Source organism: Xyrauchen texanus, chromosome 22 (assembly GCF_025860055.1).
Source record: "Xyrauchen texanus isolate HMW12.3.18 chromosome 22, RBS_HiC_50CHRs, whole genome shotgun sequence".
Taxonomy (NCBI): domain Eukaryota; kingdom Metazoa; phylum Chordata; class Actinopteri; order Cypriniformes; family Catostomidae; genus Xyrauchen; species Xyrauchen texanus.
In genome coordinates this window covers 19186426-19212523 of record NC_068297.1, presented here as the reverse complement: position 1 = coordinate 19212523, position 26098 = coordinate 19186426, and the positions used below count along the sequence as shown (strand labels likewise).

The 26098-nt window shown below is 40.9% G+C and overlaps 1 protein-coding gene across 2 annotated transcripts in view; it reads left to right on the top strand.

The window, feature by feature from the left end:
* Positions 1-26098, top strand: part of LOC127662426 (lysine-specific histone demethylase 1A-like) — a 33378-nt gene that overhangs the window by 4500 nt on the left and 2780 nt on the right. The window contains exons 2-19 of one of the 2 annotated variants that reach the window (XM_052153593.1): positions 1172-1459; positions 12440-12608; positions 12739-12872; positions 14424-14502; positions 14667-14759; positions 15034-15140; positions 15230-15311; positions 15436-15530; positions 16187-16204; positions 17423-17565; positions 17742-17832; positions 19022-19156; positions 21576-21649; positions 21768-21879; positions 22063-22195; positions 22285-22472; positions 24646-24760; positions 24996-25123. In XM_052153593.1, coding sequence (XP_052009553.1) covers positions 1196-1459; positions 12440-12608; positions 12739-12872; positions 14424-14502; positions 14667-14759; positions 15034-15140; positions 15230-15311; positions 15436-15530; positions 16187-16204; positions 17423-17565; positions 17742-17832; positions 19022-19156; positions 21576-21649; positions 21768-21879; positions 22063-22195; positions 22285-22472; positions 24646-24760; positions 24996-25123 — 2160 coding nt within the window. In that variant the 5' untranslated portion in view covers positions 1172-1195. The remainder of the gene's footprint in view (positions 1-1171; positions 1460-12439; positions 12609-12738; positions 12873-14423; positions 14503-14666; positions 14760-15033; positions 15141-15229; positions 15312-15435; positions 15531-16186; positions 16205-17422; positions 17566-17741; positions 17833-19021; positions 19157-21575; positions 21650-21767; positions 21880-22062; positions 22196-22284; positions 22473-24645; positions 24761-24995; positions 25124-26098) is intronic. The other variant, XM_052153595.1, reaches the window with a different exon arrangement.

Here is a 26098-nt window from a genome sequence, read left to right as displayed (position 1 = left end):
CAGAAAACATCAGACGAGCCACGCCAACATTCCTCCCTGATCAGCTCGCACTCTAAACCATAATATAACATACATAATGAAGAGCCAACATTTTTTTGTTAATATCTCATCAAATGAATATTTATAAAATGTAATTAATATGTCAAATATATCAAATGTACATTGTTTTTAAGTTGCTAGTCTATAGGAAGTTGCTTTTTTTTTCAATATGCAATAAAAGAAAAAAAGAAAAAAAAGATTTTAGTTTTACTTACCCAACCAGCTTGTTGGTTTAAAATGGTATTATCCATGTTTTAAAGGTTCTTCGGGAGAATGCGAACAATGTCCATTATCACCTGTTCTCAAACCAGGGCAGGCCAACTCTTTAATTCTGCGACTGCCATCTAGTGGTAGCTGCCTGCCTTGCCTTTCAGTTACGTGTGGATCGTCAATGCTGAAAATGCGGAAAGCAAGTCTCAAAATCCAAATGAACCGAACAGGATCGACTCGAACAAGGAATCAATAAATGCACGCTTGTCGCCTGATCCAGAAATGCACGGATTCCTTTTTGCACGCGGAAATTGTCACACTTTAATACAAAGCAGAACATTTATACTCACAAACATGAGTTTATTTGTACAAATTGCTGCACATTTGTGTAATTCTTAATTCTACAGACACCGGTTGAAAAGCATTTGTTTCATTGCATAGTGACACACATTTACGAATCGTGTTCACGTTAATGAATTGCACTGGCTTGTTCGTTAGTTGTGTGTGTGTGTGTGTGTGTGTGTGTGTGTGTGTGGAATGCTGTAAACTGCGAAAAGGAAGTCTCAAAATCCAAATGAACCGAACACGATCGATTCGAACAAGATGTCAATAAATGCACGCGTGTCTTCTGATCCACAAATGCACGGATTCATTTTTGCATGAGCAATTTTTGATTTGTTAATGTAGAACAGAACATGTTTATTTGCAAATATGTCTGTATTTGTACAAATCGCTGCACAATCATTCAATCCCGAATTCCACAGATTCAAATCAAATGGCATTTGTTTGTGGTTAGTAAAATACATTCACAACATTTATCTAGTACATGCATAATTGTGTGTGCATTCATTAATCATATTGAGATTAAAATCATTCCATATTTTTACCTCTACTAAGCTCTCTTCTCCCATCCTCATTTCAGGAGTAGTCCCTGTCATCATCTGTGATGCTGTCCATTAAGAAGTCAGACTCAGGCTCTTCCTCTTCCTCAGGGAGTAACGGCGGTGACCGTGCCCCCGAAAACCTCTCTGCCCCTCAGGCTGGTGCAGCAGGTACCTCTGGTTCAGGTTCTGCAGATGTGAAAAAGAAAGAGAGATCCTCACCGAGCGGAGAACCAGGCGGACCTCCTCTCTCACATCCTCCTGGACCAGGAGTTGTTGATCAGGACTCTGCAGAGGGACGCAGGACTAGTCGCCGCAAGCGAGCAAAGGTAAGCATCTCTATTAGCTTGACCTGCAGGGCAAGACACTTTTTTTTCTTTCTCAAAATGTGATTCAATATCCCTTTTTTTTAGGCAGAGTGAGTACATTGCTTTGCACTTACTGAGCATCTGTCATCACTCTAAAGGCCTAGTTATACTTCTGCGTCCCTATGCAATGCATCGCTATGCCGGTTACAGCAAAGCCTAAGCCGTAGCCTGATATGCACATCTCCAAAAATGTAATGGTGGTTTGTGTTAACGTAGACGGCACATTTTGTTGAATATTATTTAAAAATCTTTGCATTGCATGTATCTACTGAACTGTGATCATGTCACACTAGTTGGACTTGTTTTGTTTTTCGGGAACATCTGCTGTTTTTAGATTCTATTTTAGTTTAATGAATTTACAAGTGAAAACCCTACAAAAAGACACATTTGTTTACAACTTATAATCTCCTATTTTTCGCTGGGGCTTCTACTCGATATATTTGATATGTAAGTGAAACAATATTTGTTGTATTCTACTCAAGACTTTTCCGATCTGCATGATGGTTTGACCGTATGTTGACAGTATGGTGTACAGTAAGCAATCATGTTTCATACATTATGGAAAAAGAACACTTCTAATTTGTCAACAAATTAAAAAGCATCTGTTCAGACTCACTTTGGATAAGTATCTACTAAATGAATACATTTAAATGTAATATTGCCTATATTTAAAATCCAGCTTTAAAACAGCACACATTTTATGTTGGTCAAGAGAGCAGTTATTAATTTAATTGGGTTTATTTCTTCAGCACGGAGCATCAAAGAATGCCAAACTATTTGTTATTATTTAAGCGACTTAAGAGCAAGCGGTGTATGACTGATTTATTTTCAATTTACTTTGTATAGACATGTATAATACCTAAATGCAATATACTTTGATGAACTAGTTTTTAAAGATGCAATGATTTAATACATACTTTTGAATCAGTGAATGACATTGCTTATGTTTATTAATGAAATTTTGAATTTTTCAGTGATTAAGCCGTTTTCAGATAGCACTGTTTGCTCGCAGAACAACGCAGACACATCAACTCAAAACTATAAATGCAAACCACCGCATTGGTCACCACGTGGAGCCTACATCGTAAATTCAATGCAGAAGTATAAATCGGCCTTAATGTGATTGAAAATAATTCCTGTTAAAGTTGTATCCAGTCCCCCTACTGTAAGGAGACAACAAGAATAATGCCACCCGTTGGCATGAACCTTGGCCACTTAAAGGAATATTCCAGATTCAATAGAAGTTAAGCTCAGTCGACAGCAGTGACTATGTTGATTACCACAAAAATGTTAAAAATACAAAAACATTCTAGGTTATAGTGTAGAACTTGCAATGGAATGAATGAGTTAAATCTTTGGAGGGTTTAAAGGCTGAAATGTCAAGATAGTAATTTGATAAAAATACATTAATATTTTTCATCAATATATTTTCACTTTAGCTGTAGTTGTTTAAATCAACATTTTTATAGTTGTTTTAGTATTTGTTGACATTACTGTACATTGTCATGGCAGCAAAGTTGTAAAATTGGATATAACTTTACACCGAAAAGTTAGTGTGATTTTTATCACACTAAATTCATGGTAAAAACCTCTTATACTCTGCAGTATTTTTGGGCTGCTGCCTGAAAATTTTCTCACACTATTTTAAAAGCTCCCTGTTCACACATATAGTGGACTAATTTCATAAAAATGTACAAATTTTACAGATAACCCCCAATATTTTAAGAAATTATTGCAGTAATTAATAAATAAAATTGTATATGTTTACAGTTTTATTATAAACAATAATAAAAAAAATAATTTTATGTCTGAAATTTAAAAGCATTCTATTTAAGTTGTGTCCTCTGTGTTCAAACAAAAAGTCTTATTTCATAACACTGGATGGCAGCAAGTACTAGAATTTTCACCCATAGTCAAGTATTTTTTGAAGTGCTGAGTGCTTCCATACCGTTTTATTGAATATCTTGGCTTCTGATTATCATTGGAAAGCAGAAATTCCCAGCTTTGATGATTTGTTTCTCATACTTTTTCTACCGGACTTCATATTTTGTACCATAGCTAACAAACAAGTAATTTCTTTAACTCATTTTAAAGCTAATAACCCAAGGTAAGATTTGATATAAAGTTTGAGGCTTACAGATCAGTGGTCAGCACAGAAAAGAGTAGGGTTGCAGCAGTATACCGATCAAACAGTAGCTGCCCTGACATGCCAAACAGCACTGAGGACAAAAAGAGCAACTCACCTGTTTTTTTTTTTTTATTATTATTATTATTATGTTATCACCTTTACAAAATTGTTTAATGATTTTACATGAGTAAAAGTAATTATATTTTGACAATGTTATAGTTTAATGTGAAATAATCTAAAGATAGAATATATTTGACCTCATTTTATATCAACATTGGCATTTGTAGTTAAAGTTTCAAGATGTGTTTCAGCTAGTATTTATTTTTTCATAAGTACTGTAATTTGTTATTATTTTTATTGCTATTATTCAAGACTAGCTACACTGAGCTAACCATTGTAATGATGAGCCTTTCCTCCTGTGTAATATGTATGTTGTGTTTTAATTATTTTTGAAATTAGGAAACAAACGGGATAATTAGGGTCTCATATAAGTAAATATGCTCTTCAATTTTTAAAAGGGGAGAGAGAAAACTTCCTGTTGATTTTGTTGTTGACTTCAACAACAAAAATAATGTCACTTGATGCAGGTCCTTGTTCTTGAAAACTATGCAACAAAAAAGGAAATTAAATACATGTTCCCTTTCGAGAGGTCTCTCCTATTGCGTAAGTAGCTTACGCTATGGGAAAACTCTGTTTTTTCTCGAGAAATTTCTCGAGAAATATTGAAGTCTTTATGTAAAACGCATTGCAGCTGCACAGCAGACAGCAATGAGCGAGGCAGCTCGGTCATTGGCTGTGCTGCGGCAACTTGCTCGAACCAATGACGGGGCGACTCTGAACGCGCGACCAATGAGCGTGCTTCACGCCCGCGCGCTCAGAGCCCGCCAAGATTGCCGTGGCTAAGGCTATATATTAGGCGCCCCGTCATGAGAGTTCTTTAGATTTAATCTCCTTCAGCAAAGACCTTCTCTTCGCTGGATCCTCTGGATTATTGGAATCTTTTCGCCTGCCATCGACAAGCCTACAGCAGGACTGCTACGAGGACGCCGGCGCCTTCAGCCGCCTTCAAAGCCTTCTGCTACGCCATCCGGCGCGCATCACCTTATATCCTTTACTAAGCAATAACTTTTCAAGTGTTCGCCTCTGCGACGCTTTTTTGTCCTTAGTAAAGAGCAAATTCGAGGCGTTGTTTAAAAAGCCTTCGACCTGCGCCTCGTGCAGAGGCCCTCTTCCTGACGGGGACCGTCACATTATCTGCGCTCGCTGCCTGGGACCTGACCACGCAGAGGCTGCTCTCACTCGAGGCGGATGCCCCGAATGTGACTCCCTGGGCCTCACCGAGCTGCGCGCTCGCTTTGCCGCCTTCGCCGCGAATGAGCCTGCTACCACCGTGCTGCCATCCCCTTTGTTCGAGCCGCGCAAGAAAAAGCGCCGCTCACGGAGGCCGCCAGAGCACGCGAACTTCAGTGACATCACGCCGGGCCAGTCCCCGCGTGCTTCACCACCACCCGAGGACTCCCTGCCGCCAGTTCAATTCACGCAGGCAGACCAGCACCCCTCCGGAGCGCTGGGTCTCGTTCGGCGCGTCAGGGGATGACGGTGAAAAGGATGACAGCCTTTCCATTGACGCTGCATCCGACGACTGGCCGGGCTCGGCCTTCAACCCCGCGCCGTCGACACTAGCGGACTCATCCGCATACTGTCCAAAGCCGTGGTCTTCTCCGGAAGAACCCGCCCGCAGCCGGCTGGACGAGTGGTTCCTGCAAGGGTGCCGGCAGACCCCTCGACAGAGACCCTCCCCTTTCTTCCCCGAAGTTCACGACGAACTCACAAAGTCGTGGAAAGCCCCGCACTCTGCTCGCCTGAAACCTTCTTTCTCTTCCTCGCTCTCCTCGGTGGACGGCGCGAGAGAAAGAGGATACGAGGGAACCCCGCCCCTCGAGGAGGCTATGGCCAACCATCTGTGCCCACCCTCCACCGCCGGATGGAAAGCCAAAGCTTCTCATCCCTCGAAGCCCTGCAGATCTACCTCAGCTCTCGCCGGTCGCGCATATGCCGCCGCCGGCCAAGCTGCGTCAGCGCTTCATTCCATGGCTGTTCAGCAGGTCTATCAGGCCAAACTTCTCCGCACCATGGACGAATCTGGACCTGAACCTGAGGCTTTCAAGGACCTGCGCAGCGCCACTGATGTAGCCCTGCGAGCCACAAAGGCCACCGCCCAATCCATCGGCCGGGCCATGGCTAACCTGACTGTCCTTGAGCGCCATCTGTGGCTGACGCTAACAGAAATGAAGGATGCGGATATCGCCCCAAGCGGCCTGTTCGGACCGGCGGTAAAAGAGTTCGCTGAACGCTTCACTGAAGCCCAGAAGAATTCGCAGGCTATGCGTCACTTCCTGCCTAAGCGCTCCAGCTCGTCACAGAGCCGCCAGAGACCGCCTCAGCTGCAGCAGCGAGCCAGGGCGGCGCCTCCCGTCTCCCAGCCCAGACCTGAAACGGACACTCGACGCCGCTCGCGTTCCGCTAACCGAAAGCAGCCGCCTGAGCGACGGGGATCTCGGTCCAAGATCGTGCTGAACCCAGAGCCTCGTAAGCCTTCCTAGCCATAGGAAGAAAGAGAGAGAGTGCGTGTCTCGCAAAAGCCGGACCACTCTCTCCAAAACGTGTAAAACATTACCCAGTCCCTTTACAAGCGGCTGGAAATGTCTGTACAGCAGTCAATGGGCCAGTCACAGAACTCGCTCACCTGCAATCAAACGCCGTTTTAACGGCAACACACAGAAATCACAAAAAGAGTCATTTTCTGCCTGTGTCAATAAGGGGTCACGTGTCCACACTAAAGTGCGCATTCCCACATATCAATACTGTCCAAACAGTGCCGAATACTTCCCCAGCTCAAGCTGGACGCCCCATAAATGTAGATCGTGTGCCTATTGTCATGTATGCACCACAACACACAAGCACTGTTCCCACAGTTATAAACACTTCCCCAGTAAAAGCGGGAAATACTATAAAGGTAACGCGCGTGCCTGCTGTCACACTGTATGCATGCCCAAAACCCCCCCGCCGCGAGCGGGAGGCTTTATGAAAATGGCTACGGTATATGCACCCCCACCCATAAGCGCTGCCCATACAGTTTCAAACAGTTCTCTGGCCCATGCCGCGAGCATCACAGATGCGGCGCTCGAGCCAAGAAACTCCCCGCTAAGAACGGGAAGCTTTAGGAAAGTGGCGCGCGTGCCTATCACAATGTATGCACCCCCACCCGTAAACACTGTCTATACAGTTTCAAACATTTCTCCAACTCATGCTGCGAGCATTACGGAGATAGCGTGCGTGCCTGTAATCTCACACTCACCCCTGCACTCGGCACTCAACAAAGCTGCTCAACGCGCTCCCGCGACTCTGAGAGCTGTAAGCTCAGTGTTAGCACAAGGCAATTCGCCGGCAGGGTCCATACGTCACTGCGACACGCCCCCAGCCAGCATTCAGCCCATATCTGTGCGAGCAAAAGCCTGGGAAAAAATCCCCGAAATGGGTTTTGAACATAATAAAACACGGTTACTCGCTTCAATTCGCTCACAGACCACCCAGCTTTTCAGCGGTGGTCGAGACGAAAGTGAGGAAAGATGTTTCACATGTTCTACGCACCGAGGTGCTCAAACTGATAGAGAAGAGCGCTATAGAAACTGTTCCTCCCTCTATGAGCGAGGCGGGTTTTTACAGCCGCTACTTTCTCGTCCCGAAAAAGGACGGTGGCCTCCACCCCATCCTTGATCTCAGACATCTGAACAAAGCTTTAATGATTCAGCTCGTTCAGAATGTTATCGACCAAACATATCCTCGCGCAAGTTCAGCCCGGGATTGGTTTCTATCAGTGGATTTGAAAGACGCTTATGTTCACATTCGATAGCGCCTCATCACAGGCCATTTCTGAGATTCAGCTTGAGGGACAGTCATACCAGTACACAGTACTACCATTCGACCTATCATTGGCCCCCGTACATTCAAGAAATGTATGGACGCAGCACTTTCCCCTGAGACAGCGGGAGTGCGAATACTGAATTACCTCGACGATTGGCTAATCCTAGCACAATCAGAGAGTCAGTTAACGACGCACAGATCTTGGATTATCAGTCATCTAGAATGTCTGGGTCTGAGAATCAATTTTGCAAAGAGCGTGCTATCCCCCAGCCAGAATATCTCTTTTCTGGGAATAGTGCTAGACTCGGTGCAGATGACGGCGCACCTCTCATCAGAGCGCGCGCTCGCTATTCAGCGCCTTGCAACATCATTCAGAGCGGGCGCGCACGCCCCCGTCAAACGATTTCAAAGGATGCTCGGTCTCATGGCCTCGGCATCAGCTGTACTCCAGCTAGGATTGTTGCACATGCGTCCTCTCCAACGCTGGTTCAAGAGCCGTGTCCCCACTCATGCGTGGTGCTCGGGCCACTTTTTAATCAGAGCGAATCACGGCTGTATAAAAGCCCTGACGCCCTGGAAGGCCGTCGACTGGTATCAAACCGGCGTGAGTCTGGGCGTGAACACGGAGAAAAATGATCACGACAGATGCCTCCAAAATAGGATGGGGGGCCCTTTACGAGGGCAGGCCTGTCTCCAGTTTTTGGTCAAACCCGGAAAAGCGCCTACATATAAACTGTCTGGAAATGAAAGCGGTCGCCTTGGCTCTCAGAGCCCTGCTTCCGTACCTGAAAAACGAACACGTCCTGGTCTGAACGGACAACATGACGGTAGTATCGTATATAAATCGCCAGGGTGGACTCAGGTCGAGCTCCCTGCACTCTATGGCCAGGGAGCTCATCTTATGGTCACAGCACAACCTGCGCTCGCTGAGAGCAGCGCATGTGCCAGGCATCCTGAACCAGGGAGCGGACATGCTGTCCAGAGACAAGGTTCTCCCAGGAGAATGGTCTCTCCACCCCCTGACGGTCCAGTGGTTATGGCAAACCTTGGGCGAAGCAGAGGTCGACCTCTTCGCCTCCAGGGAAAATGCGCACTGCCCTCTTTTCTTCTCAAAGAGCATGGACGCGCTCGCCCAAGTCTGGCCGAGCCGCCCCTTGTATGCTTTTCCACCGATCGAGATGCTACCTCAGGTCATCAGTCGGATCAGGGAGGTGAAATGTGCAGTGCTCCTGGTAGCCCCACTCTGGAAGAACCAGACGTGGTTTCCAGAACTGATGCAGATGATGTAATCTGCCCCATGGCCGATTCCGTTGAGGCTGGACCTCCTCAGGCAGGCCAACGGGATGATTCTTCATCCCGCCCGATCTGTGGGCCCTTCATGCATGGCCCCTCAACGGGTTCCAGAGAACCTCCCCAGCGGAGTGTTGAGAACCATCACTGAGGCGGCGCCCTCTACGAGGCTTATATGCCCAAAAGTGGAAAGTGTTCAGTGTGATACCAAGAGCTTGAACCCCAAATCGTCGCGAGATACCAAGTGTACTCGCCTTTTTGCAAGAGCTGCTGGAGGCGGGCCGCACACCCTCCACGCTCAAAGTCTATGTGGCTGCCATAGCGGCCACACAATCCTGATAAAGGACGCTCATTAGGGAAAAATGACCTAATCATTCGTTTCCTAAGAGGCTCTAGGAGGATGAACCCTCCTCGCCCCCCCTCGGTACCGATCTGGGACCTGGCCACGGTCCTGGACGCACTCAAGAATGCCCCGTTCGAACCTCTCCGAACCATGCACCTTAAACAGCTCTCACTCAAAACTGCGCTCTTGCTGGCGCTCGCCTCAGTCAAGAGAGTGGGCGACCTGCATGCGCTGTCATCAAGCGCTGCTTGCCTGGAATTTGGACCTAACGACTGCAGAGTTGTCCTTCGGCCAAAGCACGGGTATATTCCTAAAGTGCTCTCCACACCCTTCAGAGTACAGGTGATATCTCTGGCAGCGCTATCGTCTTCAGCAGACGAAAGCGACGCTAATTTACTCTGCCCGGTCAGGGCTCAGAGTATACTTGGAACGTTCTGCCCCGTTCAGACAGACGGAACAATTATTCGTATGCTTTGGCGGCCGCACTAAAGGTCTCGCAGTTTCAAAGCAAAGAATATCGTGCTGGATAGTAGATGCTATAGCGCTGGCTTATGAAGCCAAGGGCCTTCAATGCCCCTTAGGCGTCAGAGCTCACTCTACGAGGAGCATGGCCTCCTCGTGGGCGTGGTCGAGTGGGATACCCATTGAGGGTATTTGTGCGGTGGCAGGCTGGGCCTCGCCTTCGACATTTATCAGGTTTTATAACCTACAGGTCCCCTCATTGCATTCCAACATTCTATCAGCCTGACTGTAGTATGGACTGGAGTACATATATGCTGAGCATTATCTCCTCCCTTATAAGGTCCGTCTCTGACTGACTTAAGGAGTTTTTTTATGCATATCAGTAAATAGAAAAATCAGTACATAAGATATGTGCGTGTGTTTTTACAATGAGCGCCCCACCATGGACCACCTTGGGGCAAAGGCTCTGTATTATCCCATTATATAGCTCGCCGTTGGCCGGCTCGTTGAATAATCACTTTGCTTTAAGGCTCAGGCATCTGCCTCTGGCTTTATAGAGCGAAGTCAGCACGCACGGCGTTTTGCATGGTGTTCCCATAGCGTAAGCTACTTGCGCAATAGGAGAGACCTCTCGAAAGGGAACGACTCGGTTACTGACGTAACCTCGGTTCCCTGAGAGGAGGGAATGAGTATTGCGTAAGCTGCCGTGCTTGTGCTTGGTCAGTCGCTTCAGTCGATTGAACCTAAAGAACTCTCATGACGGGGCGCCTAATATATAGCCTTAGCCACGCCAATCTTGGCGGGCTCTGAGCGCTCGGGCGTGAAGCACGCTCATTGGTCGCTGCGTTCAGAGTCGCCCCGTCATTGGTTCGAGCAAGTTGCCGCAGCACAGCCAATGACTGAGCTGCCTCGCTCATTGCTGTCTGCTGTGCAGCTGCAATGCGTTTTACATAAAGACTTCAATATTTCTCGAGAAACTGAGTTTTCCCATAGCGTAAGCTACTTACGCAATACTCATTCCCTCCTCTCAGGGAACCGAGGTTACGTTAGTAACGGAGTTGTTATGTTTTTACTAGGGCTGTCGATTTAATGCGATAATTCAGTGTGCAGTAAGTGGAACTTCAGCTGTGTGGCAATACGCAGTTTATACAGTGAAGAAAAACACCCTTGAGCAGCAGAACAACACAAACAAGCTTTACGTTCATGTGTTCAAAACATTTGATGGAGCTCAAATCCGAACTAATGGATCTCAAGATGTGTTCTAAGTATTAAACTATATTTAACTTGACACAGTGACCTAAAAATTGTATGTTTATGATGCAACACACACAAGACGCTACACAAGCATGCCTGACGCAGGTGTAAATTGACTGGTCCTTAAACAAGCCCTCATAATAAATATCCAATAAATTGCGCGTTGCTCATACAGCTGAAATTTCACTTACTGCCATCTGGAGTAAACATGTGGTACTACAAGCTTGCATTTCTCAGGACTCTTCCTTATTATGTTCCGGAGGAAGTGCAATTAATTTTTGGTTATTTTTGGTAAAAAATCTTTAAATCGACAGCCCTTTTATATATATATATATATATATATATATATTTAAAGATGACTGTATCATTATTTCATCATTATATATTGAATTATATTTATATGAGCGGCTTTCTCAGCAAATATTTGTATTAATTAATCGGGACACCATGTAATTAATTCGATTAAAAAATGTAATCGATTGACAGCCCTAGTATTTACTATGGTGGGTCACCACTTGATGTCAAATGTAAAATGTGTCCAGAAGCAAAACCAATTGAGAACCACTGTGATAAAGGTACAGAGCAGTCTGGCTGTGCTGTTGTGCAGCTACTGTATATGTTAATTATTAATAATCATAGGACATTACTTTAAAAGCTCACACAGCTGATGTTATTTTTCATTTAGTATGCAATGCTAACATATAAACTAACATGCTTTAGTTAAATTTTATAGTTGCATGCTATTTTTTTTATCATGTTTATAATTCGGTTTATTATTATAATTCTGTTAGTTTTCATATTTATTCTATTTATTTTCAATAGGGAGACTTTTTTTTTTACACATAATTCCATAAAAAAATACAATTGTTTCAATTATAATAAAGCATTTGTTAAACCAAAAAAAAAATCCTTTTAAGGGTCATTGTAACTGATAATAATAATTGTGTAATACCGTGAAACCATGATATATTCTGAGACTGTTATCGTACAGTAAAAATCTCATACTGTACATGTATTTAATGTCTTACCGAAATAAAATTTCAATATATGATTTTTCTTTAAATAATTTAAACTGGGGTATTATTGCAACAAAATAAACAGTACAGTCACCTTCCTGAGAATGAGCACTTTCATTTGATATGTGACGTGTGTATTTAATTGCTATGTGAAGAAATGTTTATATTCATTTGCAAATTTCTACAACAAAATCTCTTGGTTGGGGCAATTTGCGACACAAATGTTTGGCTTTATTTTGTTATTTTATGGAACTAACTGCAAAAGTGATTGGGTTCTCTGAAAAGTTTAGATTCTAAGCTTTCAAATTATCACATATGCCTAACTTGTGCATCCAGGGACTTCAGTTTTTTAAGTGATAAAACAGCTTGCCCTATAGCACCTCCCTCCACAAATTTTAAGATGTTACCACAAAAAAGACGGAATTTTGTCCAAAATTAGATGTGAGTAATAAATAATGTCTCCTGTTTCACCCCAGCTGAAGTAGAACTAGGTTTTAATGGAGCTTTTATTGTGCCTCCTGCTGCAGGTGGAGTACAGGGAGATGGACGAGAGTCTTGCAAATCTTTCGGAGGACGAGTATTACTCAGAGGAGGAGAGGAACGCTAAAGCCGAGAAAGAGCGAAAGCAGGTGATTCCTCCACCTGCCCCACCGGTAGAGGAGGAGAATGACAGCGAGCCTGAGGAACCATCAGGTTTGGAGTGAACTTAAGAAGCTGTGAATGTGGTTTTTGTCAAAAAAAAACTTTATCTACATTAATTTTAAGGGCTCAGATCTCTGTGTATACAAGTGCCTGTAAGTCTGATGTCTCATTGTGTTCTCAGGTGTGGAGGGGGCTGCCTTCCAGAGCCGTCTCCCAAATGACCGTATGACATCACAGGAAGCTGCATGTTTTCCTGACATCATCAGTGGACCACAACATACACAGAAAGTATTCCTTTACATCCGGAACCGCACAGTGAGTTCACAGAGAAGTTTGACTTTTGGAGACATCAGGAATGAATTTGTGCTACTACACAACAGCATTTCGATGAAATTGTATAAAGCCAATTAAATTAGCAGGATCAAAGCAGACCAAAATTATTATGATTATAGCATTAAATATTTCTGCCATAGTGGGTATTGGCAGAGATATTGTAACATATTAAATATGGTGGCTATAGGAATTGGATTTTCGCCTTTTTGGTGGACACAGCGCTGTTAACGTCTTTTAACTCAGGAATGTATTTGCTGTACCAGCCTGAAAAAAAAGTGTCTCTTCCAGGGTTCCTGTGGATCCTTAAAGTCTTAATGTCTTAAATTCAGCTTTCCAAAATACAAGGTCATAAAAAGTATTAAATAGCTTAAATGATACAACAAATGTCTTAATTTGTATTTAAAAAGGTCTTGAATTTGGGGGAGGAAAGACAGGAATCGTGATATCACCTAATATGATTATCAAACTTCTAAAGAACACGATTTAAATAAATGCATACGCTGCGTCCTTCAGAGTGAAACATGGCACTGTTGTATTTTCTCTAAGCACGCAGGGGCTTTTCTGTGTTTTCAGCTGTTGCAGAGCAGTTCACAATCATTAAGCCATATTGGAAATATATGACAAGCTTAAGATCATCTGATGATTTAGTGTTTATGAAATATGACAGTGTTATGTCTTATAATTGTTTATATTGTAATAAATTGAAGGTAGGGCTGGGTGTTTTTTCAGATGAAAACGAACTTGCGTTTTGACAGGATTTGTTTTCTTAATCGAGAAATTGAGATTCTACAATATTGCAAATGCGCATGTATTAATGCCGCTCCTGTTCTGATCAGCTGCACATTTGGCACGCTCCAAATGAACGTGAACATGGCGACTTATATAAAAGACAGCGGTAATATTCCTAGTACGACTGTACACTTTGTGATTTGTAGCTCAGCTTTGTCCATCATGCAGGTATACACAGGCTTAAGACCATAACTGGCTTCGGCATGCGCATGTTGATGAACGGTCTCCTTTTCTTTTTACCCATAAAAAAAGCGTTAGATACATGACAGTTGTTACATGACAGCTTCATTTCAAATCATGGAGCGGCTATATATGGGACAATCAAACATCCGCTTCTCCTGGCTGCCAACTCTCACGCCACACGTCCCTTTTCTCACGCAGTGATGACATCGCGGAGCAAAGAGGGCACTGACAGTGCATGGACAGACAAGACAGAGCAGGCAGCACTGTGCAGCTGTGAGTTATTCAGACCAATCAGGGGGAAAGCAGCACAGTGTGATGATTCAGATATATCACTAATTATTGATTTGTTCTGTGACGTGTTTCAAGTGCACTGCATCTATAGACAACATTTGGCAAGCGATCATTTTCTCAAACCTTGCTAGTTGAATTGTAATGATAAATTATTTTGTATTGCTGCGTTACTCAATGTGAACCTCTAGAGGATGCATCACTATCTGCAAAAAGGTCTTAAAAGTCTTAAATATGATTTAATGCAGCAACCCTGTTTTCTATAATGTTCAGCTTCAGCTCTGGTTGGACAACCCCAAAGTCCAGCTGACATTCGAGGCCAGCGTGCAGCAACTAGATGCACCATACAACAGTAAGTTTCTTTTTTTTTCTTTTTTTTTATTATTATAAAAAAAAAAGTGTTGTTATATTTACAGGCCATATGTATTTACATAATTTTATTTGTTAAAGTAACTGCATATATATATTAGTATATGCATAGTTTAACTTGGTAGGGTCATGTGTTTCTCACCACAGGTGATGCTGTCCTGGTGCACCGTATACACAGCTACCTGGAGAGACATGGGTTTATCAACTTTGGCATCTACAAGAGAGTAAAGCCTCTGCCAAGTAATTGCAATGAGCTATTATAATGGAAGTTCTCCTGAATTTGTAATACTCATATCAAATCTCTTAGCCCAAAGCCATTGCAGATAACAGGATGGCAGCAGTACAAGTTCTTTCAACCATGTTTCATTTATAGGCATACAGGAGACCGCAGCCTGTTTGCAATATTTTAAATAATCTAGGAATGCATGCAAAGACAGACAGGTTAGCTACTCCAAACAAGACAAACTTTTAATGTACTCTGTTTTTCTGTTTATACACTTTTATGTTATTGTAGCTAAGAAGACAGGAAAGGTGATAGTAATTGGAGGCGGGGTGTCAGGGTTGGCAGCAGCACGGCAACTGCAAAGTTTTGGAATGGATGTAACTGTTCTGGAGTCGAGAGTGAGTACTAACTGCAAATATATACACTGATGTATTCAACACAGCTGAGACTGTAGTTTTCATTTCTTTTACAACTTTGATCTTTGTAGGATCGTGTTGGAGGACGAGTGGCCACTTTCCGAAAAGGGAACTATGTAGCTGACCTGGGTGCTATGGTGGTGACTGGTCTTGGTAAGAAATATAATATATTCTGCTCCCCAGGAGGTGGCACTGTTTACCATGTTATAAAGTCATTTGTTGAGCCAAGTATGTGTCCGCAGGATTATGAAACTCTTTGTATGTATGTGTCTCTCAGGTGGAAACCCGATGGCAGTAATCAGCAAACAGGTCAACATGGAGCTGGCCAAGATCAAACAGAAGTGTCCACTCTATGAGGCCAATGGACAGGCTGTGAGTACACCTGAAATGTATATGAAACTCAAGACAGGGACGCATCACTTTTGGTTCATGCATAGAACTGATACATGTACTCAAATATTCTGATCTTATACATACATGAATATAGTCAACTATATTAACAGTGTCATATTTTGATCTTCATATTTGTAGATGTCTTTGTGTGCTTGCATGATATACAAATGCAGGTGTCTTTTAGACCACATTAGAGAATTTTTCGATTAAATATACTTTGAGAGAGAGAGAGAAAGTCAGAATAAATGACTGGTTGTTATATTGTTTCTGTTTCCTTTGTTTTAACATCATGCAATGGCAACACAATGAACAGTCATATCCAACTAGGACACCTGGTGTGTGTGTGTGTGTGTGTGTGTGTGTGTGTGTGTGTGTGTGTGTGTGTGTGTGTGTGTGTGTGTGTGTGTGTGTGTGTGTGTGTGTGTGTGTGTGTGTGTGTGTGTGTGTGTGTGTGTGTGTGTGTGTTCTCATTTATACATAGATTGTTTGCTAAATCCTCCCATTCTCTTCTAATTGACATCCCAACAGTGTTTAAAATCAAACCTTCCAACTATATTTTAAGGCATAAAAAGAAAAAAATCTAATACTCTCTTTTATTTCCCTCACCCCCCTGATGGATTGCCCTGGTTATGCAGGGAGAGCGCTGCACAAGTGTAAGTACCTGTTTATAATACAATATATCATGTGTAATAAGAGGAATTGTCATTATGGATTTATGATTTGTTTAAGCACATATGTGGAGGAAACGCCCAATAAAAAGAATGTATTCAAAAAAGGTTTGGGGCTGCATATTCTTTTTTTAATATAGGGCAATTTACAGTTGGATAACAACAGCTCATGCTGGAAATAAACACCTGTTTAATTGTGCTTTCGTAATACATTCTATTCCTCTAAATTTTGATGTAACCTGCCTGCACTGTTTGAAGATGCAGCTAAATTTATGAATTATTAAACTGTGTCAATTGGTGGCAGTTTTGTTTCTCAGGGAAAATGAGTCCCCATGTATTTTTTGTCTCATATTGTTATTTTTGGTTTGCTGACATTTGCACGTAAAAGGATAGTTGAAAAATATAAAATCTACTTACCCTCATGTTCATTCATTTTGCAGTGAAAGAGGATGCTTCAAAAACACTATACTATAAATGTCATCTTTAGGACTTGTGCACTAGAGTACATCTCTTCTAAAGCTATGCAAGAGCATTGTGCGAGGAACTGAATTAAATTTACGTTCACTTAAAACAGTTTTTATATATTCAATGAAAACATCTGTTTTTCACTTCATTTTATGACAAACACCAAGAAATATTAAACTAAACATAAAATGGCCTTTTGAAAAAAAATTTTTTTAAATAATAATAATGGCATTTAAAGGGATAGTTTACCCAAAAATGAAAACTCTCTCATTATTTACTCACCCTCATGATATCCCAGGTGTGAAAGACTGACTTTCTTCACCAGAACACATTTGAAGAAATAGAAAAATATCTTCGATCAGTAGGTCCTTAAAAGTGAATGGAGATTTCTCTTTTGATGCTACAAAAATCACAGATAGTCAGCATAAACGTCATCCATAAGACACCAGCTGTTAAAGTAATGTATTCTTAAGCGAGACGATTGCTTTTGCTGTGAAAAAGATACATATAAATACATTTTAAGGACCTACTAAACTATGATATTTTTCTTGTTTTGTTCAAATGTGTTCTGATGAAGAAAGTAAGTCATACACAATAGTAAATATTGAGATAATTTTCATTTTTTGGTGAACTATCCTTTTAAACAATGAGTGAAGGTGTGTGGAGGATTATCATCCACTCTGTCTTTATTAATGAACTCTGTTTGGTGCTCACTGAATTGTTGTAACTCTGCTGAAGGTCCCTAAAGAGAAGGATGAGATGGTAGAGCAGGAGTTTAATCGTCTGTTAGAGGCCACATCGTACCTCAGCCACCAGCTCGACTTCAACTTTCTCAACAACAAACCTGTGTCTCTGGGACAAGCCCTGGAAGTTGTCATTCAGTGAGTTGGCTGTGGGCTTATTTCCTTTGTTTGTATTCGAAAGACCTATCAGAGTAGTGGAGAACTGAATCTCAGTCAATAAGCAATACTAGTAATTTAAAACAAAAGATTAGTTGATAGATGGGTGTGCAGTATAACAGTGTGGCATTAACATACTGCACTTATGCTTTGTTCAGGCTGCAGGAGAAACATGTGAAAGATGAACAGATTGAACACTGGAAGAAAATTGTGAAGACTCAAGAGGAGCTCAGAGATCTTCTCAACAAGGTAATAATTAACACTTTCTATTTTCTCATCTCACCTATAGGAAGTGTCCCAAAATTATGGAATCTAGAAATATTAGGGAATTTTAAAATCCTAATTACCAGTCATGGGAAAAGTAATCAAAATATTACTTATTTCATGTAAAGGTCATGGTAATTTGTATAGTAAATATAATGTTTTATAATTCTGCTCTGCTCTAAAGTACTTAATTGACTAGATATTGGTGTTTGTGAGTGCTTGTGTAAAGTAAAATATGCTTCCAAGCAAGCTAGCATAATAACATCAGTCTGTTCTTTGAGACAGATGTACACTAATCATTTATTAATTCAAACGATTGTTACCTGACATACAAATAGAAATATGCCCAGCAATCTCTGTAAAACGATTTCAAAAATGGTCCTTATCCTGAAACCATGAACAAACATGGGTGGGAACCCTGTATGAAGGTTTTAATAGTTTTACATTTTTAATACATTTTAAATTTCACGCTCTAATTTAGTTTTTTTTTTTTTGTTAGTTCTTTGTTAGTTTTAATTTAGTTTTTATATCAAGTGATACATATATAATGGGAAAAACAGGCATTTGTGCAACGTGGGTCATATAGCTGGACACCAAAATGTACAGTTTGTAAATAATACTTCATATTAATAAGACCAACTGAATTTCATTACTGATATTACATTCGAAGAAAACCACAAAGACCTCTTTAGTGCATTTGACATGATAAAGTAAGTCTTTATTTTTTTGAAAAATGACAGGACACCAGCACATACCTCGTAAAACCGAGACGACTTCTGATCAACCTAGTTTTCTATCTGCTTTGCTTCGCTCCATGCAGTACTGTAGCGATTCCCTCCCGCTCTGTCTTTGCTAATGTAATGAGGGCAATAGGCCATCTTCTAGTTTTATTGCCACCTAGTGGCATCTTCATGTTAAGGTGATAGGTTTTTAAACATTTAAACCAGCTTTTGCGACAAAAGCTAAAACTAAATATTGTTTACGAGTCATTTTCAGAGCCATGAAAATGTATTTTAGTTTCAGTTCTTCTAATTATGTTGATTTTAATTTTATTTCAGTTTACGAAAATGTTTTTTTACATTTAATTTTCGTTTTTGTAATAGTTTATGATAGTAACCTTGCCCTTTAAAAGGATAAACAAAATTTTCTTTATGGCGGTTAATTCTCTCATCAGATGGTGGCTTCTAAGGAGAAAGTGAAGGAGCTGCATCAGCAGTATAAAGAGGCCAGTGAAGTAAAGCCACCTAGAGACATCACAGCTGAGTTCCTGGTGAAGAGCAAACACCGAGACTTGCAAGCACACTGCAAGGTAATAAAGCAAACATCCCACATTGACCAAACAAACATGCTGCACGCTTACATATAGAAACTCAGCCCCAACTTTAAAACCACCTTCCTAATATTGTGAAAGTCACCCTCGTGCCACCAAAACAGCGCCAAGCCGCATCTCAGAATAGCGTTCTGAGATTATATTCTTCTCACCATAATTGTACAGAGTGATTATTTGAGTTACCGTAGACTTTGTCAGTTCAAACCACTCTGGGCATTCTCTGTTGACCTCTCTCATCAACAAAGCATTTCCATCCACAGAACTGACCCTCACTGGATGTTTTTTTTTTTTTTTTGGCACCATTCAGAGTAAATTCAAGAGACTGTTGTGTGTGAAAATCCCAGGAGATCAGCAGTTAGAGAAATACTCAAACCAGCCCATCTGGTACCAACAATCATCCATGCAATCAACCAATCGTGCGGCAGCAGTGCATAAAATCATGCAGATACGGTTCAGGAGCTTCAGTTAATGTTCACATCAACCATCAGAATGGGGAAAAAATGTGAGCTCAGTGAATTAGAGTGTGGCATGATTGTTGGTGCCAGATTGGCTGGTTTGAGTATTTTTGTAACTGATGATGTCCTGGGATTTTCACGCACAACAGTCTCTAGAATTTTTCCAAATCGCAGTCTAACACTGTTGGGAATCTCTTAAGCACATACAGAGCAGAAAGTTGAATTCCTAACTGAACTGGTCTTTACTGGTGTGATTTTGGCATGTTTATTCACATAATCACTCTCAATTTGCTTCTAGCTGCAATTGTAGCCTGTTAGAGGTGCTCTAACCATTTATGGTTGAAATGTGAATTTCAGCACCCACTTACTCCCACCAGGGTTTGACATGATTTTAAACATTTAATAGAGATTACAATTTTTACTCCATGGCTCTTATCTGATTGATTTAATTCAAGTTTAATGCACCTATAGCATTCAAAATTAAACAGCTTTATTAATGTTTTCAGATAGGTAACATTGAAAATGTACTTGCCTCTCAGTAGTAAATGTTACCATGTAAAAAAACAATAAAAAGGGCCTCACTCAGTTTTCTTTTTCTTAATATACAAATGAGCACAGGCTCGCCAAAACTGGACAGCTAAAGACTGGAAAAACATATCCTGGTCTTATGAATCTCGATTTCTGCAGAGGTACACAGATGGCAGGCCCACTGCAGCCTCAGCTTTCTGTTCTTGGCTGGCATTGGCTGTTTTTTGTTTTTGGCACCATTAAGAGTAAACTCTAGAGACTATTGTGCATGAAAATTACATGAGATTAGCAGATACAGAAATATTCAAACCAGCCCGGCACCAAAAATCATGCCACAAAATCAATGAGATCACATTTTTTTCCCCATTATGATGGTTGATGTGAACATTAACTGAAGCTTCTGACCCGTATCTGAATGATTGTATGTACTGCACTCATTGGCTGATTAAATATTCGCATAAATAAGTAGGTGTACCTAATAAAGTCTTCAGTGAATGCATTGCTGCATCCAAAAACAGGAAAATGCTGCCTTCAGTGGTTAAGCCATTAAATGATTAGGTAGCAAGCCAGCTGCCTACATTTCAGATGCAGCCATTATCTCTTTTAAAGAAGTAATGAAAGCAAAATAAATGTATACCGACAAGTGTAATTTCCATTCAACCTGGTGAAAGTGCATCCAGGCGCTTTGTGTGGGCAAATACCAGCTATTGTGTGTTAAAGTGCTTGCTGTGCACTTCGTGTGATTTAAAATCTGGTTCCTGCAGACTATGTTAACTGACACACAGAGAAACCATGGCAGGATATTTTAGAGCTGTATGATGTGGCTGAAGGGGAGGAATTTACTTTAAATAGTCCTGGGTAGCTGAGTGAAAGGCTTATCCACTTAGAAGGATGACTCTGCCCTCTGGGACGAAACCATTACTGCTGCCCGCAGCTGTTCAGGGAAAGGGTGCACACATCTGGAAATCTCATGCTTAGGTGCTGGCAAGAAAGTGTCAAGTCTGAACTATCTACCTTGCATGGTATTACAGAATATTTTTTACGTTTTGTACATCATAACTCAGTGCTTCCACTGTAAGAGGTGCTATATTCTCTGATAGTTTAAAGAGAATCCTGCTGAGCAATTTAATTGAAACTGATATTTTCATATAGCTAGCTATCTGAATAACACTTGAAAAGTAACTTTATCACCCCCTTTGAGTACCGTATTAATGCAAGAGTGAACATGAAGAACATTAAGCTGGACTGCATGCTTGCAATGCCATGGCTATGCATTCACGTTTACGTGCTTGGCTTACTAAGTTTACAATTAGGTTACAACTCTGGACTATCTTCTGTTTAACAAGTCACTAATATCCTCTAAAAAACATGCATGCAAGTGCTCTAATCTTTCTGGTGCCTTTCTTCCTGTGCAGGAGTATGATGAGCTGGTGGAGATGCAGGTTAAACTAGAGGAGAGACTGCAAGAGCTGGAGGCCAACCCACCTAGGTAAGCAAATATAACCCATTTAGGTTATCAATCACAGTGATTACTGTGATAACATAAACATATTGTCTAGTCTAGCCTCCCAAATGGAATACAACAACATTCTTGTTCTCTTTCTTAGTGATGTATATCTGTCTTCGAGAGACAGACAGATTCTTGACTGGCACTTTGCCAACTTGGAGTTTGCCAATGCCACTCCTCTCTCAACGCTCTCACTCAAACACTGGGATCAGGTACATCACATCCACTTTAAAAAGCCGTTTTGTTGTGTCTCAAATAATTAATAGTACGATACCTTGAGTGTATGGATTCATAATTACAAAACATCTTGATTCTAAAAAAAAATATTTGTTACAGTTTTAATGTGTGTGTCTATGCAATCAGCTTAACTGCCTCTTTTCTCTCTGTTTGTGCAGGATGATGATTTTGAGTTCACTGGGAGTCACCTAACTGTGCGGAACGGATACTCGTGTGTTCCTGTGGCACTGGCCGAGGGCTTGGACATTAAACTCAATACTGCAGTTAGGCAGGTCCGATACACGTCCTCTGGTGAGTCAGTCACTCCAACAACTCTGTGTGTATGCATTTGTTTATGTTTGTTTATATACGTTTATGACCATAATTCTTCTCCATCTCAGGTTGTGAGGTGATCGCGGTAAATACTCGTTCTACCACTCAGACGTTCATTTATAAGTGTGATGCCGTGTTGTGCACTCTTCCTCTGGGAGTGATGAAGCAGCAGCCGCCAGCCGTACAGTTTGTGCCCCCCCTGCCTGAATGGAAAACTGCTGCCATCCAGCGAATGGGCTTTGGGAACCTGAACAAGGTGTGAATAATTCCTATTTATTCCTTTTGTGGACTCAGGCTGGAGGCTGTTGATGTAATGATTAGTGATCTACCAATATGTTTTTTTTTTTTTTAAAGGCCGATGCCGATATCCAGAGAGCAGGGTGGCCGATAGGCCGGTACAATGCAGATATAATCACACAATTTAATGCAGTAAATAACAGAAAATCATACAAAACTTTAAATTAGTAAAAAATTATTTTGTATTTGAAATAGATGGCAGTTTCTTCTGATTTCTATTTATTAATAAAAATTTTATAATTTGCCCAAAAAAATTGTTAATGTATTAGGAATAAGGAAATAACAGTACACACAGTAGTCCAGCAACCATGGATGGCATATGCGCATTAACAGTCTCATTTTCTCAAAACATACCAAATCAAATCAATTGTACATACAATGCACAGTGAATAAGTCATTTACTTATAGCACACCACGTGAAGCACTTTTACTTTGAAGTTGCATTCATGTGATCGTGCGGATTTAGTGTGAGCACCAATCTCCTGATAGTTTAAACTGCCTGGATTGCCTGCTTGGATTGTCACGGAGGGACCATCATGATTTATGAATTAGAGGAACTTTTGAACCTGATCCTGAAGTTTTGATTCTGGCTGAGAAAACACAGGATTTTCATTAGGTTCATGAATTACATCCATTTAAATGAGATATCTACATATTTGCAGATGGTATATAATAGAAGTTTTATTGATATTTGCCTTTAAACATTAGAAAAGAAAGTTAAAAGTGACAGGGAACTGCTGAAGAGCGGCTGGTAGAATACGTACTTCAGAGGTAAATAAATGAGCACTCCACAGGATACTGGATCTGCTCAAGTTGTGTGAGGTTGGTTTATTATATCTGTTTAAATGAGATATATGCATATTTGCAGAAGGTATATGATATTAGTTTCATTGATATTTGCCTTTTTATCATTAGACAAGACAGTTAAGGGAACTGTTGAAGAGAGAGAGGGAAAATGAAACAGACGAGCACTTTAACATTATGAGCTCAAACGCATCTGCTGCGGACTGTTTAAATGAGACTCTGTGGCACAGCGGTTTATTTTTGTAGTAACACGATGGCACTTAACAACAAAACGTGGCTGGTAGTTTACAGGTCTCAGTCGCTTCACATGCAAGCAGCCGATTCTCAGTGCCTTCAGGAAACAAACTGGCCAAACAGGAAAATTTATCAGCAATGACGATAATTAAAAAAATTCAGCCTCTGCAATATATCGGTCGACCACTAGTAATGAAGTAATGAGCATTTTTTTGTACTAATAGAATTAAAAATACTAGCTTTGGTGATTGCTCAAAACATGCTATTGGAGATTTGCTTGGTAGGATGCAAAGCAAAAAACAACAACATGTAAACTGCATTTGATTAAATACAAATGGAGTGTGCTAATTAGTGAATAATCTTGAAATCTCAATCTTCTTCATCAAACTCGAAAAAGGTCTAAACCAGCCACAGAAGTTGGGTTGGTAAGGTGACACATCCAGGGCATTAAATGCCCTGGATGTGGCATCCTGCTCTTGCACTCTTTCTGTCCTTACTACTTCTCTTAGTTTAGCTGCAGCAAAAAATACTGCAGTGTTATGCAATTATCATGCTCCACTTCCCAATTTCTGTCACAAGAGGGCACAGTGGGGTACTGGTTTCATTCAGAATACTGCTGTATCAGAAACAGATGTCTGTATACACTACCCTGCACATGTTGCCTATATCTTTGACTTGCTATGGCGAATCAACATGTCTTTGTATTAGTTTAGTAGCAACAAGATGAGTGTTGCTTTTAATAATGCTTTAGCCTTCTTCTTGGGTTTTGAGCCCTGAGCATTGTATCTTCCTAGATACCAGTCCTTGTAATTACCATTGAACATGATTTGTGCACTGTATTTTAAGTCAATTTGCATAGTAAGCAACTGATAAAAGCATGCATGTAATTGAGGATTTCCATTTATTGTTTCATTGCAATTCATAGGGATTAGTCTATGTGGGCTTAATACTTTAAATATATTTACTCATTGATGCTGAGCATTAGACTGCAAGTGTTAAAATGGGATGTATTTACTATCCTCCATTGACCATGAGGTCAAACTTCCCTAAAGCACTTTCATAGAGAGGCCTATCTGTGTCCTTCATGTCTCTAGGTCGTGCTGTGTTTTGATAGAGTGTTCTGGGACCCCAGTGTTAACCTTTTTGGACATGTGGGAAGTACGACAGCCAGTCGAGGGGAACTGTTTCTCTTCTGGAACCTCTACAAAGGTGATAATCAATTAATTGTAATCCATATACTTATCATTTATTCAAAGTGGTGAATCATAACTTAATTGTTGTTGATACTCAGCAGAGTATTCTTGGATTAGAGTATTTTAACGTCTGTATATAAGAGCACTGAAATTCAATAACTTAGATTCTTTAATTGTAATTAGATAACATGCCATTTAGAGTTAAGTCATGAACCATGGATCTTGAAACTGACCTTTTCGTGCCCTCTCAGCTCCCATACTGTTGGCTCTAATGGCGGGAGAGGCTGCTGGTATTATGGAGAATATTAGTGATGACGTCATTGTTGGCCGTTGTCTGGCAATCCTCAAGGGAATCTTTGGAAGCAGTGCAGTACCTCAGGTAAGCTTGGAATACACTAGATTAGCTTGCTTGATTATTTTTCATTCTGTTCAACAAATACCCATTTTGAACAACAGTCGTGAGGGGAATTATCAGCCTAAATATAATGTAAAGAGTTCAGTCCTCTCTACCTGTAGACATGATAAACTGGTAAAAATTTGGCAACCAGTGTACATTTTGGATTATCGTCCATATCGTGGTTATGCAAAACTGCCACCGTCTGAGAAATGGAGGAGGAAGGTTGAGCGGCTTTATGTGAGACAGAGAATTGAAGAAACTGGGTTTTTCAGGTACTGACCATTTTTCGGCAGCCGCCCAAGCAAAACTTCGAGCCGCTGAAGCAAATTCAATTACATTAATTTTGCATTCTGAATATGCTTCTCATCAGACACACGTAGCTGTGTTTCACGTGAATTTTGAGTCCAGCAGGCTTGCTCTCTTTCACAGCACAAACTTAAAATGTTAATTCTACTGACTTTTGAGTGTTTGTTTTTTTAACCTTAAACCCTATGGAGGAAGTCCAACATCTCAAAAGGGGAGAGAGCATGACATTCTAACCAACTCTGACGAGGAAAACTGCTAAAACGATGTGTAATGTGGCAACAATTATGTGTCATCAGATTTTTTATCTACATTTCATCACCCTTAATAAAATTCAGTTTGAATGATGTTAAATATTAGAAAACAAACTGGCTTTCTTTCAGATATTGTCTACAGAGATGACTTAAACCATTAAGATCCTAATGAAATGTTTTATATTAATAATACTAGTCAACATCATCATACTGAAATGTGGAAAGGTTGATTACCACTTTTTTGAAAATCACCAATTGTTATGATTTTACTCTGTCAAGTTCCAAATAAAGAGAACATCTTATAAGTGGAAGTAGTTTTCATTTGTAAAGTATTTCATTAAAAAGTAATTACAATATGGTTATTTTATATATAAAACCACATTTTATTGATGGGGGGTGT